Source organism: Musca autumnalis, unplaced genomic scaffold, assembly GCF_047663935.1.
Source record: "Musca autumnalis isolate F117 unplaced genomic scaffold, ASM4766393v1 scaffold_4, whole genome shotgun sequence".
Lineage (NCBI taxonomy): Eukaryota > Metazoa > Arthropoda > Insecta > Diptera > Muscidae > Musca > Musca autumnalis.
Window position 1 is genome coordinate 47986835 of NW_027411977.1, and position 18006 is coordinate 48004840.

Below are 18006 nucleotides of genomic sequence, written 5' to 3' on the forward strand. Positions count from 1 at the left end.
GTCGGCAAAGCCGACTGACACTTTTTTTACTTGTTGTTTCTACATTTGTATGCGAATTTGAAACGATGGACAAGAAATGCAACTGCAATGAAAGAGAAGACAACATTAGCTTTGAATTGAATGTACACTTGTCGTTAAACCGTTCACTTTTCATTCATGTTTTGCAATTTTTCTAAAAATGTTTGGTTTTTTGATAAAATGTTGAATGTTGTATTTTTCCTGTCATAATTCTCTCATTTGTTAGAGATAAGACATATTTTTTCGTCATTCTGAGAGTAATTTAAATTGAACAATGTACAAAAATCGTTGTTCGTTCTCAAAAATTTGTATGTTTCTCTTAATTACGAATGGTGTCGTGGAAATGGGTTAATTCGTGCACGTATTTCGAGAGGCGAACAACGTACTTCAAACGCTCGTGTGAACATGACATAATCAGACTCACAGTAAATCGAAATTAAATCGATTATCGATTAGTGAAAGTATTCAAAAATATTTTGCATTCACCTCAAATGTCAGGGAAACCACTGTTACGTTAACAGGCATTTTTTTTATTTACCAATATATTTTCATCAAAGCAATGCGTCTGCTTATTCTCTATGGAAGTCAAACAGGAACAGCTCAAGATGTTGCTGAACAACTGTGGCGTTACTCAAAAACCTATGGATTTGAAGGACCTGTATTGGCAATGAATGCATATCCTGTGCAGAATTTAATTGAGGAAACATTGGTACTGTTTGTTGTGGCAACAACAGGCGATGGAGATGAACCGGAAAATATGCGTAACTTTTGGAAGTTCCTGCTGCGACGCAGTTTGCCTAGCAATTCATTGGAAAAGTTGCAATTTGCCTGTTTGGGCTTGGGTGATTCTAGTTATTCCAAATTTAATTATGCAGCTAAAAAGTTGAATAAACGTCTACAACAGCTGGGTGCGAAATCCATTATTCCAATGGGATTATGCGATGATCAACATGATCATGGCTTGGGAGCAGTGGCACTACCCTGGATGGATAAATTGTGGGCCGAATTGGAAAAAAGTTTGGGTGTGAAACCAAATGGTCAAGATAGTGGTAGAATATTTAAATGGTCTTGTCGAATGTTAAATAATGCCGATGTTCAGAATGATGTTGAACCAGCACAACATGTACTGTGGCCTCATGAGGAGGAACCTCAAAAATTGATACTACGTGAAAACGTCCGTACCACGGATATGGAACATTTTCAAGATGTACGTTTGCTTAAATTTGAGGCAGAAAAATCAACATGGAGCCCCGGTGACATATTACAGGTGCAACCTCAAAACTCAAGAGAACAAATTGAAGACTTCTTTTCCTGGGTCAAGGAGCATAATTTGGATTTTTCACCCGATACTGTGGTGGAAATCACAAGTAATTATAAGGATATGCCTGTACCGAAATGTTATAGTAAACCCTTAACAGTGCGACAAATGGTGACTTATTTATGGGATCTTAGTCACAAACCTAGGCAAAGAGCATTCGAGTTACTAGCATTGAACTGTGAAGATGAGTTGGAAAAGGAAAAACTTCTAGAATTTACGACGGCCGAGGGTTTGGATAGTCTTATAAATTACATAAATCGGCCACGACGCACAATATTGGAGGTGTTGCAAGATTTTCGACAAGCCTCAAGCAAAATGAAACTGGAGACTCTAATAGAACTTTTTTCTTTTATACAACCTCGCAGCTTTTCCATTGCCAGTTGTGTTGAATCAGGCAAGTTAGAATTACTAGTGGCTGTGGTGGAATATAAAACAAAACTTTCAAAGCCTAGACTCGGTTTATGTTCAAATTGGTTGAAATCTTTGGAAAGTGGAACTACAATCTTAGGCTGCCTAAAATCCGGAACAATGAAACTACCCAAAAATCCTCAAATACCGGTAATTATGATTGGACCCGGAACTGGTATTGCACCGTTTCGTAGTTTTATACAAAGTCGTTATTTCCTAAGGAAAAATGAAACATGTAATGGCAGCGATGACGTTCCCACAATGGTTGTATATTTTGGTTGTCGAAATCGTTCCAAAGATTTTCATTTCCAGAATGATCTTGAGAAATGGTCACAAGAAGGTTTAATTGTTCTGCATTGTGCATTTTCAAGAGATCAGGAACATAAAATCTATGTCCAGCATTTAATTGAACAACACGTTGACGAACTACAAAAACTTATTTTAGATAGACAGGCATTTATATTGGTAGCTGGTTCTTCCAATGACATGCCAAAATCGGTAAAGGAAGCATTTACGAAAGTACTTAACGGCCAGCAGGCTGTACTGGAAGAAATGATAAAACAACGACGTTATCAAGAGGAAACTTGGTCATAGACAATAAATAAATTATTTTTATTATTTAAGTAAAATACATTTATATAAAAATAAATAAAATTTACACTATTTAGTTTATGAAAACAAAACTATGATTTTAATATTCTTCAAATAATTTATCGGCGGGCGTGCGACAAAAAGGACAGTGGCCTTTTTGTAAAACTTGTAATTCGAAATCTTCTGCATAGAATACCTGAAAGAAAGTGCAATTAATAAATATTGAAAAAGTAAATAATTTATGCAGATAATCTACTTACCAATAAACATTCAGGACAATAGGTTACCTGGAGATCGGGTAATATATTTCGATAAAATATAAATTTACTATTTGGTTGAGATCGTCTCTTTAATATTAAAACGTGATTGGGGTCTATAGCACGTAAGGCACTTCGATCTAAACTTAAGGAGGGTAAGGCACTTGCAGTATCCTAAAATAAATAAAATTATTGTTTATTACTAGGTGTTAGTTGAAGACAATCCTAAAAAGACCCAATTTAAGTTAAGGTCAAATACTGACTATATTGTAGGTGAAAAAAAAATTGAAAATCCGCGCTTAATGGTCGTTTGAAATAAATTTCTTAAAAAATCCAAGCTTAATGGTCGTTTGGTGGGTGAAATAAATTACTTAAAAAAAATCCAAGCTTAGTGGTCCTTTGGCGGGTGAAATAAATTACTTAAAAAATCCAAGCTTAATGGTCGTTTAGTGGGTGAAATAAATTACTTAAAAAATTCACGCTTATAGGTAGTTTGGTAGGTGCACAAAATTACTTAAAAAATCCACGCTTAAAGGTAGTTTGGTAGGTGCACAAAATTACTTAAAAAATCCACGCCTAAAGCTAGTTTGGTAGGTGCACAAAATTACTTAAAAAATCCACGCATAAAGGTCGTTTGGTAGGTGCACAAAATTACTTAAAAAATCCACGCTTAAAGGTCGTTTGGTAGGTGCACAAAATTACTTAAAAATTCACGCTTAAAGATCGTTTGGTAGGGTGCACAAAATTACTTAAAAATCCACGCTTAAAGGTCGTTTGGTAGGTGCACAAAATTACTTAAAAATCCACTCTTAAAGGTCGTTTGGTAGGTGCACAAAATTACTCAAAAATCCACGCTTAAAGATCGTTTGGTAGGGTGCACAAAATTACTTAAAAATCCACGCTTAAAGATCGTTTGGTAGGGTGCACAAAATTACTTAAAAATCCACGCTTAAAGGTCGTTTGGTAGGTGCACAAAATTACTTAAAAATTCACGCTTAAAGATCGTTTGGTAGGGTGCACAAAATTACTTAAAAATCCACGCTTAAAGGTCGTTTGGTAGGTGCACAAAATTACTTAAAAATCCACTCTTAAAGGTCGTTTGGTAGGTGCACAAAATTACTCAAAAATCCACGCTTAAAGGTCGTTTGGTAGGGTGCACAAAATTACTTAAAAATCCACGCTTAAAGGTCGTTTGGTAGGTGCACAAAATTACTTAAAAATCCACTCTTAAAGGTCGTTTGGTAGGTGCACAAAATTGCTTAAAAAATCCACGCTTAAAGGTCGTTTGGTAGGTGCACAAAATTACTTAAAAAATCCACGCTTAAAGGTCGTTTGGTAGGTGCACAAAATTACTTAAAAAATCCACGCTTAAAGGTCGTTTGGTAGGTGCACAAAATTACTTAAAAAATCCACGCTTAAAGGTTGTTTGGTGGGTGAAATAAATTACTTAAAAAATCCACGCTTAAAGGTCGTTTGGTAGGTGCACAAAATTACTTAAAAAATCCACGCTTAAAGATCGTTTGGTAGGTGAACAAAATTACTTAAAAAATCCACGCTTAAAGGTCGTTTGGTAGGTGCACAAAATTACTTAAAAAATCCACGCTTAAAGGTCGTTTGGTAGGTGAACAAAATTACTTAAAAAATCCATGCTTAAAGGTCGTTTGGTGGGTGAAATAAATTACTTAAAAAATCCACGCTTAAAGGTCGTTTGGTAGGTGCACAAAATTACTTAAAAAATCCATGCTTAAAGGTCGTTTGGTAGGTGCACAAAATTACTTAAAAAATCCACGCTTAAAGGTCGTTTGGTAGGTGCACAAAATTACTTAAAAAATCCACGCTCAATGGTCGTTTGGTCGGTGCACAAAATTACTTAAAAAATCCACGCTTAAAGGTCGTTTGGTGGGTGAAATAAATTACTTAAAAAATCCACGCTTAAAGGTCGTTTGGTAGGTGCACAAAATTACTTAAAAAATCCACGCTTAAAGGTCGTTTGGTGGGTGAAATAAATTACTTAAAAAATCCACGCTTAAAGGTCGTTTGGTAGGTGCACAAAATTACTTAAAAAATCCACGCTTAAAGGTCGTTTGGTGGGTGAAATAAATTACTTAAAAAATCCACGCTTAAAGGTCGTTTGGTAGGTGCACAAAATTACTTAAAAAATCCACGCTTAAAGGTCGTTTGGTGGGTGAAATAAATTACTTAAAAAATCCACGCTTAAAGGTCGTTTGGTAGGTGCACAAAATTACTTAAAAAATCCACGCTTAAAGGTCCTTTGGTAGGTGCACAAAATTACTTAAAAAATCCACGCTTAAAGGTCGTTTGGTAGGTGCACAAAATTACTTAAAAAATCCACGCTTAAAGGTCGTTTGGTAGGTGCACAAAATTACTTAAAAAATCCACGCTTAAAGGTCGTTTGGTAGGTGCACAAAATTACTTAAAAAAATCCACGCTTAAAGGTCGTTTGGTAGGTGCACAAAATTACTTAAAAAATCCACGCTTAAAGGTCGTTTGGTAGGTGCACAAAATTACTTAAAAAATCCACGCTTAAAGGTCGTTTGGTAGGTGCACAAAATTACTTAAAAAATCCACGCTTAAAGGTCGTTTGGTAGGTGCACAAAATTACTTAAAAAATCCACGCTTAAAGGTCGTTTGGTAGGTGCACAAAATTACTTAAAAAATCCACGCTTAAAGGTCGTTTGGTAGGTGCACAAAATTACTTAAAAAATCCACGCTTAAAGGTCGTTTGGTAGGTGCACAAAATTACTTAAAAAATCCACGCTTAAAGGTCGTTTGGTAGGTGCACAAAATTACTTAAAAAATCCACGCTTAAAGGTCGTTTGGTAGGTGCACAAAATTACTTAAAAAATCCACGCTTAAAGGTCGTTTGGTAGGTGCACAAAATTACTTAAAAAATCCACGCTTAAAGGTCGTTTGGTAGGTGCACAAAATTACTTAAAAAATCCACGCTTAAAGGTCGTTTGGTAGGTGCACAAAATTACTTAAAAAATCCACGCTTAAAGGTCGTTTGGTAGGTGCACAAAATTACTTAAAAAATCCACGCTTAAAGGTCGTTTGGTAGGTGCACAAAATTACTTAAAAAATCCACGCTTAAAGGTCGTTTGGTAGGTGCACAAAATTACTTAAAAAATCCACGCTTAAAGGTCGTTTGGTAGGTGCACAAAATTACTTAAAAGATCCACGCTTAAAGGTCGTTTGGTAGGTGCACAAAATTACTTAAAACATCCACGCTTAAAGGTCGTTTGGTAGGTGCACAAAATTACTTAAAAAATCCACGCTTAAAGGTCGTTTGGTAGGTGCACAAAATTACTTAAAAAATCCACGCTTAAAGGTCGTTTGGTAGGTGCACAAAATTACTTAAAAAATCCACGCTTAAAGGTCGTTTGGTAGGTGCACAAAATTACTTAAAAAATCCACACTTAAAGGTCGTTTGGTAGGTGCACAAAATTACTTAAAAAATCCACGCTTAAAGGTCGTTTGGTAGGTGCACAAAATTACTTAAAAAATCCACGCTTAAAGGTCGTTTTTAGGTGCACAAAATTACTTAAAAAATCCACGCTTAAAGGTCGTTTGGTAGGTGCACAAAATTACTTAAAAAATCCACGCTTAAAGGTCGTTTGGTGGGTGAAATAAATTACTTAAAAAATCCACGCTTAAAGGTCGTTTGGTAGGTGCACAAAATTACTTAAAAAATCCACGCTTAAAGGTTGTTTGGTGGGTGAAATAAATTACTTAAAAAATCCACGCTTAAAGGTCGTTTGGTAGGTGCACAAAATTACTTAAAAAATCCGCGCTTAATGGTCGTTTGGTGGGTGAAATAAATTACTTAAAAAATCCAAGCCTAATGGTCGTTTGGTGGGTGAAATAAATTACTTAAAAAATCCAAGCTTAATGGTCCTTTGGTGGGTGAAATAAATTACTTAAAAAATCCAAGCTTAATGGTCGTTTGGTAGGTGCACAAAATTACTTAAAAAATCCACGCTTAAAGGTCGTTTGGTAGGTGCACAAAATTACTTAAAAAATCCAAGCTTAATGGTCGTTTGGTAGGTGAAAAAAAATTACTTAAAAAATCCACGCTTAAAGGTCGTTTGGTAGGTGCACAAAATTACTTAAAAAATCCACGCTTAAAGGTCGTTTGGTAGGTGCACAAAATTACTTAAAAAATCCACGCTTAAAGGTCGTTTGGTAGGTGCACAAAATTACTTAAAAAATCCACGCTTAAAGGTCGTTTGGTAGGTGCACAAAATTACTTAAAAAATCCACGCTTAAAGGTCGTTTGGTAGGTGCACAAAATTACTTAAAAAATTCACGCTTAAAGGTCGTTTGGTAGGTGCACAAAATTACTTAAAAAATCCACGCTTAAAGGTCGTTTGGTAGGTGCACAAAATTACTTAAAAAATCCACGCTTAAAGGTCGTTTGGTAGGTGCACAAAATTACTTAAAAAATCCACGCTTAAAGGTCGTTTGGTAGGTGCACAAAATTACTTAAAAAATCCACGCTTAAAGGTCGTTTGGTAGGTGCACAAAATTACTTAAAAAATCCACGCTTAAAGGTCGTTTGGTAGGTGCACAAAATTACTTAAAAAATCCACGCTTAAAGGTCGTTTGGTAGGTGCACAAAATTACTTAAAAAATCAACGATTAAAGGTCGTTTGGTAGGTGCACAAAATTACTTAAAAAATCCACGGTTAAATGTCGTTTGCTAGGCGAATAAATTCTTAAAACTCTAAAAATCTAAACTAAACTAAAAATCCACAATTAAAGGTCATTTGGCCTGTGAAAAAATTACTTAAACAATCCACACTTAAAAATATATCCAGATAGGCGGAATCCATCCATGGCTAGTAGTCTGCTTGTTTTACCAACTATTCCCTCATATCAATAATACTTACTTCATTAAATGGATCCTGATCCTCATTGTTTTTAGGTGGAGCCAATAAAAGTCGCTCAGCCTCATTATCGGTTATATCCATTTCTGGATAAAATTGCACTAAAGGTAGAATTTCTAAAAAAGAAAAAGAAATGTATTCGAAATTTTCAAAGAGTATTCCAAAAAGAATCCATTGTCGAAACATACCAAACGAAATAAAAGAGAAAATATAATCTTGACGGCAGGTGGGGCAAGAATTTGCATTTAAATGTTGACTATAATTCGAACATTTATAACACAAGGGTAACAATTCTTCGGGGTCATTAAAGCCACTCTTGCAGGCTTTGCTATTCAAATAGTTTATCTAATGAAACAAAGTAAAAATAAATTATTTTCAACAGAATATATATCAAAAGAAACAACAACATACATCGATTTGTTCTTGTACCCCAGGTGGAGGTTTCAAAGATTGTAGCCTCTTATTGACAACTAAACAAAGTTTATTGGCTTGTAAAAATTTAGCTTGTTTGGCCAAGGTAAAAAGGACGGCACTGTGAAGAAATATAAAGATATAAATAAATTGGAATCTGTTCTGAGTTATCAAATGGAGAAACTTACAACATACTAACACCTCTGGGCGCACCCTTATATTCCACCTCATTTAGTATAAATCGGGATACATTGAAAAGGCTCACCGGTGAATATGTAGTAAATGGTTCTTTCATATAATTATAGATTACCGAAAAGGCATAATAAATTTTTGCTATACGCAAGTGGGAATTGTATTCCTTTAAGTGGAAATCCATGGAATTTTGTTCTCTAAAATTAAAAAAAAATATAAATCCACAGTTTAGTGTTGACTTATAATCACCATAGAAAATCTGTTAATTTTTTGGAAAAGTTTTACTTACTCCTTAGCATAATAGATATCCAAATACTGCTTAGAAAGCAACCAATGAAAATAACTGGCATCCAAGAAACGTTCCTCTTCAATGGCCGAGTTGCTAAGGTGTTTCAGTAGACGATTTGCATCTTTGATGCGACCAGCTTTCAAATAAGCTTAAAATATGGAGACAATACAAATTATCTGAGCAACCCATATTTGATATATGCCCTTACCTTCATGGGCTTCAATAAACTTATCATTCTCTGCCAGCCATTGTGCATGTTGATAGTGTACTTGTGGTAAAAGATCAGGTATATCAGCAGCCAAAAGAAATGCCTCTGACCAATCTCTAGCCTCTACATGTAACTGCACAACTTCAGCTTCATTACCCAGTTTTTTAAAGACTTCTGCAGCCAAGGGTAAGGCTTTTAAACGTTTCAAATTTGTGGCAACCAATTCTAAGGATTCTCTATCGCTTTGACTCAAACGTCGACCGATATCGTAGAGTCTGTAAGAAATTAAAATTGTTTTATTATGACAACATTGAAAATTTCCCAAACGGTTTAGATATGAATAATTCATAATAATGCTTAACTTACACATCAGCCCATCCTTGTTCGGAAACAATTTCAATGGCCTTTTGATGATCCCCCACGCTTAACAACAACTCTGCAGCAGCTCTGGGCTCCTTGACAGAATATGCCCACTCGGCACGTTTACGAACTAAAGCTTTTTTCTCCTCAGCACTACCGTCTCGTATGAATTCCTGAGCCAAATCAAACATTCTCAAATCACTGTACATTTCCAATGCCTTCTGTGGCATGTTACATTTTTCATAGAATCTTGCCGCTTCTTTGTATTTTCCATTGTGGGCACTTATCTCAGCCTGTAACACTTCCTTTGGCAGCTGGCCACGTTTTTGTTTTTCCATTAAATCTTCGATTTTCTGCAACCAAGGCAAATTGCGTATTTTAACAAAAGCATCACGGGCAATATTCAAGTGTAAAGCTTCCAATGCGGATTTTGCCAAACTTTCCCAATCGGCACTGGTAATGCCCAAGCAAGCAACTTGATACGCTTCTCTAAAATTATTTAAAAATTAATGCTATTACTTACAAAGTTCTACCAAAACTTACTCAAATAGTCCAGATTCGATGAATTGCCACATTGTTGCTCCCAAAGCCAAAGGTACATTATGCATAACATTCCCTCGTAAACAGAAAGCGGTGGCTCCACACAAACCCACAACCACGCCCAGCATGTGTTGCGGAACTCGGGGCGGTAAACTGCCCACTCTCACTGTAAGTCCTCCAGCTGTGTGGGTGTAACATATCATGGTGTCTAAATGGGTATTCCATGTTACGGAATTGACCCCACTATCCTGATAGAGTAACACATCATTGTTAATGTCACGCACCACCAACCGCCCGCCATCATCAACTACCTTTTGGTAAAATATTATTTTATTATTTAATTTTTTATTGTTTCATTTAAAATGTGTGAGGCTTCTATCCCAGAAAAAAATTATTTCATTTAAAATGTGTGAGGCATTTGCACCATGGTGTGAGGGATATTTGAACGAACATTTTAAACGACAGTTTAAAGCGGTGATTACACTAGCTATCAATGTAGATAGTGTAAACACCGCTTAATGGAATTGACATTTTAAATCAAATATCAAATGTTTCGTCTGTTCCAGAACTGCAAGAATCTACTAATTTTTACTATTTTTTTTCGATAACATAAAGGAAAAATGTTATGGTAGTAAAAAATATTAGCTTCTTGCATGTTCTGGAACAGAGCAATTATTAAATGTAATATGTAAATATTAATAAATGTAATACGCACTGCGATTTTTGTACGATTTGCATTTACATCCAAACAACGCACCGCTGATATAGCCGTGGTTATTAACAATGGTAGGGCATTATCAAGAAATATGCGATATACCTGGAATTGAAGAAATTCAGATCAGATTCGTTAGATCAATTTAAGAAATTCTTCGTGAATCATTTTTTCTTACCTTGCCATTCTTCAAACCAACCATAAGACCTTCTCGGCCAGCCGGGCCACCTGTCACCTTAATATAACGTATAAAGGCATCCATTAGCCATTCTCTTTGTAGGATACCATTAAAATCCAAACACTGCAGTCTACGATCTTGACATAGCACAATGTGACGGGCACACACCACCAAAAGGCTGCAATCAAATTTCTTCTGAATTTTCTCCTTAACTTTGTAGTGCATGGGCTGTTCCGCACTTGAACTTAATTCATATAGCACCACCCTTTCAGGCAATTGTACCGCTAATTTTTCTCGATATATGGCAATTTTTTGTACTAAATCACGACACTTTATTCGTACTTTTTGACCAGATATTAAATGTTGTATAATCACATCACACATATTTTCCCGAAAAGCATAACGTTCTCGATACAAAGCATGTACGGTGGTAAAGGATATGCTATATGTTGCCAAGGTACCATTGTGACAACCAATTGTATATGATTGACCACTGGGATGTACATCGACAGACCAAATCCATGATGAATCCAAAGAATCCCCTAAAGTTCCCAAACGCACACCTTCTCTAGTATAGCAATGTACTTTATCTGTACAACCAGAAATCAAACAATATTCTCCATTGGGTAAATAGCTTAGACATAAAGCATCAAATCCAATTGGTCTTTCTTTTCCAACCATTTGCCCACTTAGGGTGTGAAATGATAGCGTTTGACTCCAATCAACAACAGCAATTATGTCCGTATTGGGCTCTGCAGTGGCAGGACAACATTTTACACCATAAACAGCACTTGCAGCTCCACCAGGCCTGTCTATACGCCCCTTTTCTTCGCCAGATTTATTACGTATGGTTATGGAACCGTTTGCCAAACCCATTATCAGGTATTGACCATCATTAGTCCAACAACAGGCATTGACGCGGGAATGTATTTTATATTTTTGTACAGACTTTTGATCTGATGACCAAAATGCAAAATCCGATATTGAGCAGGATGCCAAATGATGGGATACTGGATTAAAGGACATGCATTGCACAGAGTCACCATGTCTAGGTAGTGAAAAATGATTGTGTTGAATTGGAAATCGATTTGTTTTCAAACTTGTATACTTACGAATATTTTAACAGTCCCTCCAGTTCAGGCGACCAAAGAATTACCTGAAAAATGCAAAATTATTCATACATAGATATTTGGAGAAAAACTTCATTGACATATTACCGTTTTATCTGCAGCCCCACTAGCAAATTTCTTGCCATCTCTTGCGTAGGCCACACAATTGACGACATCCTTATGAGCTTTAAGCGTATTCAGTAGCGTACCATCTTGAGGATCATAAACTAAAACCCTCTCCCTTGCTGCTACGATTAACTGGGAACCATCTGGACTGTAGCAAACGCTGTGTATACTGTAATAGAATTTAGTTAAAATATGTACATATGTATATTAAATTATAATATATAATGATGTGTATATACCGTACTTAATTAGAACTTTAGAATAGCCTTAAAAGTTATAACTATTGAAGTATTAGATTAAATATTACATTAAATATGTAATTATTTTCTTGACACTCTTACCACTGTCTCACTTTTTATGTGTGTCATCACAACAACAAATCATTTTTTACCTGATATTTTCGTCCTTTAAATTAGGAAATTCGACTTTATCAATCCACTTTAAGATCCCCCTCATTTCGGCTTACGTTATTGGTTGGTATTTTCTCAAGTCTTGTTAAATTAATTTCATTTTTCCCACAATAATATGGAAATTTTTATCCGGTTTAGTTTTTTCCTGCTGTGTCCAGTTTGTGTGTTTACAATACAAAAGTAGTTAGTGTAGTTAGCAGTTTGTTGTCCATAGTGACCACAACTAGACTTGCAACAACATATCGTTATCGAATTTATCGATTACAGAAATAAAGAGATCAGTGTCATTTGGCGCCAAACAAATAATATTGACCATTTTATTTAAAAATATATTTATAACATTTATTTACATTATATTAATTGATTTTAAGAGAATATTGGTGGTTTTCGTTATTTAATCAGTAAACCCTTTTTTGCAATCGAGAGAGAACTCCCCATTTTTCGGCATGTAGGAAACATGGTATTATAAATTAAGGAATACATCAATATTAACATAACCATAGTAGTAGTGTAAGTAGTATGTAGGATATGATATTTGGATTTTAGGTAACAAATGATGATTTTCCCATTAATTGCACTTCTTATTTTTTATACCCTCAGCCTTTAGGCTAAGGAGGGTATATACACTTTGAAACGATGAAAATGTGCCTCATCGAAATAATGGTTTTAGACCCCAAGTATGTTTGGACGAAATGTGTTTCAGACAATTTTGAGTCGATCTAGCCACGTCTGTCCGTCTGTCTGTCCTGCTGGCTGGAGCGCACGATAACTCTCGAACGGATGAACCGATTCGTTTAAATTTTGGCTTTCGTAATATTTTGCCCAAACTTAGTTTAAGTTCGAAGATGACCTACATCGGTCCACTCCTTCCGGTACCTCCCCCACAAAAGTTCGAAAATGTTCGGAAAGTTTGTGCGCACGATAACTCTTGAAGGGAGTGACCGATTTGGTCCACACTTTGTATAGCATAAACTTTCTACCAGAGTAATATGAGGTTCCAATATGGTCTCAATAGGTCGACCCCTTCGGGTACCTCCCACACAAAATTTCGGAAAAGTTCAGTTTAGGGCCATCTCTCGAATCGCTTTGATTTTTATTTTAGCAACTTGTATTCACTGCGCTCCATACGACGGTACGAGTTTCATCAGGGGCAAGTCCACACTTCCTCAGAAAATAGCCTGAAAGTTGCAAAAAACCCCTATGACACCGTGTGAGGTGGTTGGAGTCCAAGATAACTCTCGAACGGATCTGCCGATTCGGTCCAAAATATGGCCTTAGTAATATTTTGTCCAAACATAGTTTAACTTTGAAGATAAGCCATATTGGTCCACTCCTTCAGGTACCTCCCCCACAAAAGTTCAAAAATGTTCGGAAAAATTGTTCGTACGGTAACTCTTGAAGGGAGTGGCCGAATTGGTCTATACTTTACACATTCTAATATATCTACCAGATATAGATCAGGTTCAAATATTTGTACTCTCCATCCTGTACATCCCACACAAAATTTCGGATAAGTTCACTTTATGACCTGCTATCTAATCACTTTGATTTTTGTTGAAGCAACTTGCATTCGCTGCCTCTATTACGATGGTAAAAGTTTTTTAGGGGCAAGTCCATACTTCTTGAGCAAACAGCCCGTATAGTGTAAAAACCCCTATGGCACTATATGTTGTGGCTGGAGATCCACTTCCATAACGGTCAATGTCGATCCATTCCTTTTAGTATCTCCTCCGCAAAACTTTTGATCTTTAATCCTAATCAACATTGTTGTCGGTTCAAATGCCCAACATTTTTAAAACTCCCTAAATACATACGTATTTTGGGAAAAAATTGTTTCAATATACACAGGCTGAGGGTATATCTCTGTCGGCAAAGCCGACTGATACTTTTTTACTTGTTACTGTTATATTAGTTTTAAGATATTTAAAAAAAGGAATTGTTTAAGATTTTGGAGTAGTAAATGTGTTGTGGTTTCTGGAGCCGTCCATGGCGCTATGGGCTAGGTTCCCATTTATGGAAATAAATTAAATTAGAAACAGCGAATAACCCTTTCTGATATCGTCAACTATGGATTTAAGAATGAGCAGGGAGCAAATTTATCGTCTTGTGGAAGATGGGGCGTACGATTTGAATCCGATTGAATGTAAGTATTAAATGCACTACATGTTTCTCTACTTCAATAGGAGCGCGATGTAATCAATCAGCGCAATATCAATGTAATACTCACTCCATGTAAAAAGGCCCACCTTTCGGTCATGGAAACAAGGGCCTGCGACACGAAATCCCTGTATGACCGCCGAGCTGCCACCATGCAATTAGTAGGAGAAAGTGGTAAAGTGGATTGTGAATGAACCGAGATCTACTGTGCATCTTGGTAATATCATCATTATACCTATATCAATACCATGACATTTACTGGAGTCACATACTTCTTTATACATAGATAACTTCTGGATTCAACAACAAAGATACCATAGAAGCAATGAATGAATAGTACCTATCCAGAATGAGGTCAGGGCAACAGTTATCCGATTAAAAAAAAACAATAAGGCAGTTAGTTTGGAGCAGTTTAAGATCACAGGTCACGCAGTTAAAATGTGTATGCATCGACCGATTAGCACCATAAACAAAAGGAACACAATAAGGTAAATTGGAAACATAACATACGAATGGTTCTATTTCCCTTTAAGCACATTACGATAGATTGCAATCTTAACATTAATTTCATGGCTGAATGAGTCTCTTCCCAACAGTAGTGTCGCCTTTTGTCCAGACAAATTCATTATCGATCTTCGCCTTACATAAAGTCCGGAAAAAAGATAAAAGAGAAACAGATCTATAGAGAAGAGTGAATCGACTACAAGGCTTCATTCGACGGACCGACCACGGGTTTTTCTTAAGGCGAGGACTACTTGTTTCTTTATGGAAGACTAGTTGGTCGTCTTATAGAAGACAAAAAAGATTTATTAAATCAAACATCGCAAAAGCACGATAATAGATGATACCAACCTTTCAGATTCCTCTCAGAGGAAGTCTAGACCAGAAGACCACATGGTTATTTTATAGAAGACCAATGGTTTCTCTTATGTCTAAAAAGTATTATTCATTAAGGTTACCACCTGGTCTTATATAAGAAGATCTTCTGGTTTTTTACTGTTTCGCAAGATAAATTACCCTCGGTTTAAAAAACAAACAACCTCTTCGTTCCGTTCAGAACCTCACGGGATTTTAGACAAGAAAACAATTTATAAGCGATATACATACATATGTATGTATGTAGGTGTAAGTATAAGTGAATAGAAACAAACACACATGGGGAGAAAATCGTTCATCACCTATAACACAGATCTTTGAAAAATTCGAAAAAGCATCTGAAAATTGACCTGAAACATGCACAAGCCAATAACTTAAAGTTATTGAAAAAAGTAAGTGTAAATCCCCGTTGAGGTTACATCATCGACGAAGTCAAACGTATCGGGGTGCAACTATTGAGTTGATTAAGTCATACCATGAGAATGAAAAATGATGGTCCTTTTAAAAAGGCATTCGCCAGGAAGGGAACTGACCAAGAAAAACGGTTCTAATGACCTTCTTGTAGGGACAAATGGAATTTCATACCGAGGGTTTCAGGGTGTTTTGAATCGCCAATCATGTGCATGGCTCCCAGTGTACATTGGAGACCTAAACATTTGGTGATTTTAAATTCAACATTTTGCGAAACTTAAGCTCAATTTTAATTTATTTCACATAAGGGTAACCAAGCCTAGAAGGCCATCCATGTTACAGAAAATAGTTTAACCTAGACTACACTAGTACCTAGATACTATAAGATTATTTATAATATCATTTAGAAAAACAAAATTATTTAAAATCCCAATCACAACCAGATAAGCGAAAAGGACATATGAAGAGAAAAATTCAAAACTCATGGGACTGAGCATATGGGCGAATTCTTTTCCCGAAAAGTTCTCAAAGCTGAACACCTTAAGTGAAGATGGCAGCATTAAATAATGGCGCTACTCTTACAAAAAATTACTTCTCCAAAACTGAAGTTATTCTGGGCAGAACTAATTACAAATTCCTTACAGAGCTACCAAATGAAAACAATTGCGCGACATACAATGGAGAATGCAGCTTATATATTTTATAAAAACAGTGTAGGCTTCCAACACTGAGAAAGTTACGAAAACCACTCCCAAGAAAACGTTCAAAATAAGACTAAACATGCTGACGCTAATTCAGAGTACAGACGTACATAGGTAATAATGAACTACCCAAATTATATCTAGTAAATATAGACTTGGCCATGATACGCACGAGTAGTGCTCCTGAACGTTTTATAATCCATTGAAATACCTAGAAAAAAGTTTTTACCTAGGTGTTCAATCAACTCTGAACAAAATGTAATGTCTTTTGCAAGTTGAATCTGCAACCATGCGCATGCTAAGTAATTGGACTACGGATGCTCTCGTGTACATTAGTTTGATTTAAGCAATTCTAATTTGAGCTGTCCCAGTTGACATTATTTGTTAATTTAAATTCTATTTCAGCTGACAATCTCCACTCAACAGTCTGTTGAAGTCGCCTACATTAGTCTGGTTTCCTAACCTACACAACAGCTGCAGCCCAATAGCATATTTTGAGCATCTTGTAAGGGAGCTACGTGGTGCAGTGATAAGTACGTGCGCCTTGCACTCAGAAAATAATGAGAGATTTTTTTTAATAAAATATGAATTTTTTGAGTTACTAACCTTTTGTTGAACAGGTGCGATATGTACCATATGAGGCGCTCAGCGCCAAAACGGCCTATCCCACATGCCCAACAAATCAAACTGGCTATAAGCTTTTGAAATAAATATGTACTAAAACAAGTAAAAAAGTATCAGTCGGCTTTGCCGACAGAGATATACCCTCAGCCTGTGTATATTGAAACAATTATTTCCCAAAAAAACGTATGTATTTAGGGGGTTTGAAAAATTTTCGGCACACAGTGGTCCAGAATGTGTTTTTCCTGGTCAAAATCCTGTAATTCTTTGAACGGATAGAGATATTTTCATAATTCTTTTTTTGTTAGACAGATAATACAATCAGCTTTCAGACGAACCATAGGCGGTCAAATTCGGTCTGGCAGTTGCAGAGAAATTCAAGGTCAAAATTAAACTTTTGGGGTTTTTAATCTATTTTTCATCAAAATATGCGTGTTTTTGTGGTTTTTATATCTTCCTATGTATTAATGATGGTCAAACACCAACAAATAAACAAAAAAATTACCAAAAAACTAAAAAAAATAAAAAAAATCGAAAAAAAAAATTAAAAAAAAAATTGTAAAAAAAATTTACAAAAAAATTTTAATTTTTTCAAAAATTAATAAAATACTCCTTGGGGTTTTATAAAACTCGTATAAAAACTCATATACTCAAAAAAATTTTAATTTGTATCAAAAAGCTGTAATTCATATGGAAAAAGTATAGAAAAACACATAATTTTAACCATGTAATTTCAATAAATTGAAAAAAGTGTTAAACGGACGGAACGGGACGGGTACAAAAGTATATATGGGCTAAAAGAGGAGACTCTCGGGCATCTTTCTGTGGAAACAGAACTTTGCTCCATGTTGTTCCACAAAAGTTCTAGTCCACTAAATAATAAAATAGATCATGTTGTGTAAACGCTACGGTTATTTACTAAAACTATTTTTAAAGGCCACAATCCTGCCTATCTTACAAAAAAACAATGAACACAACATATGTTATAGTTTCCGGGAAATAGCTACGTCTTTCTCCAGAAATTTGCAAAAATTACGTATTTCCCAAAAATGGGGAAAATGTTCGTCTTTAGGGGCACACCACGCCCCACACCTTGCAATATTTTGACCTAATTTTTTGGTTTCCTTAGTTTCAATATGTTTACTATCGAATCCCATATAGAAAATAAATATCTTTGACAAAACAAAATTTTGATTTTTGGCCAGG

At 35.7% G+C, this 18006-nt stretch overlaps 2 protein-coding genes across 2 annotated transcripts; one reads left to right on the forward strand and one right to left on the reverse strand.

The window, feature by feature from the left end:
• Positions 1 to 510: 510 nt before the first annotated feature.
• On the forward strand, positions 511 to 2470 carry LOC141401538 (NADPH-dependent diflavin oxidoreductase 1). The gene has a single exon (XM_073981833.1). It carries the CDS (start codon positions 578 to 580, stop codon positions 2336 to 2338), a length of 1761 nt encoding a protein of 586 aa, XP_073837934.1. The 5' UTR covers positions 511 to 577; the 3' UTR covers positions 2339 to 2470.
• On the reverse strand, positions 2317 to 12246 carry Oseg1 (intraflagellar transport protein Oseg1). The gene is made up of 15 exons (XM_073981832.1): positions 12016 to 12246; positions 11607 to 11793; positions 11502 to 11545; positions 10390 to 11437; positions 10215 to 10316; positions 9503 to 9810; positions 8966 to 9448; positions 8600 to 8874; positions 8392 to 8539; positions 8099 to 8299; positions 7911 to 8031; positions 7688 to 7844; positions 7503 to 7615; positions 2596 to 2766; positions 2317 to 2531 (listed from the first exon to the last, which is right to left on the reverse strand). The coding sequence occupies exons 1-15, from the start codon at positions 12078 to 12080 to the stop codon at positions 2436 to 2438; spliced, it is 3519 nt and encodes a 1172-aa protein (XP_073837933.1). The 5' UTR covers positions 12081 to 12246; the 3' UTR covers positions 2317 to 2435.
• Between the last annotated feature and the right edge of the window lie 5760 nt (positions 12247 to 18006).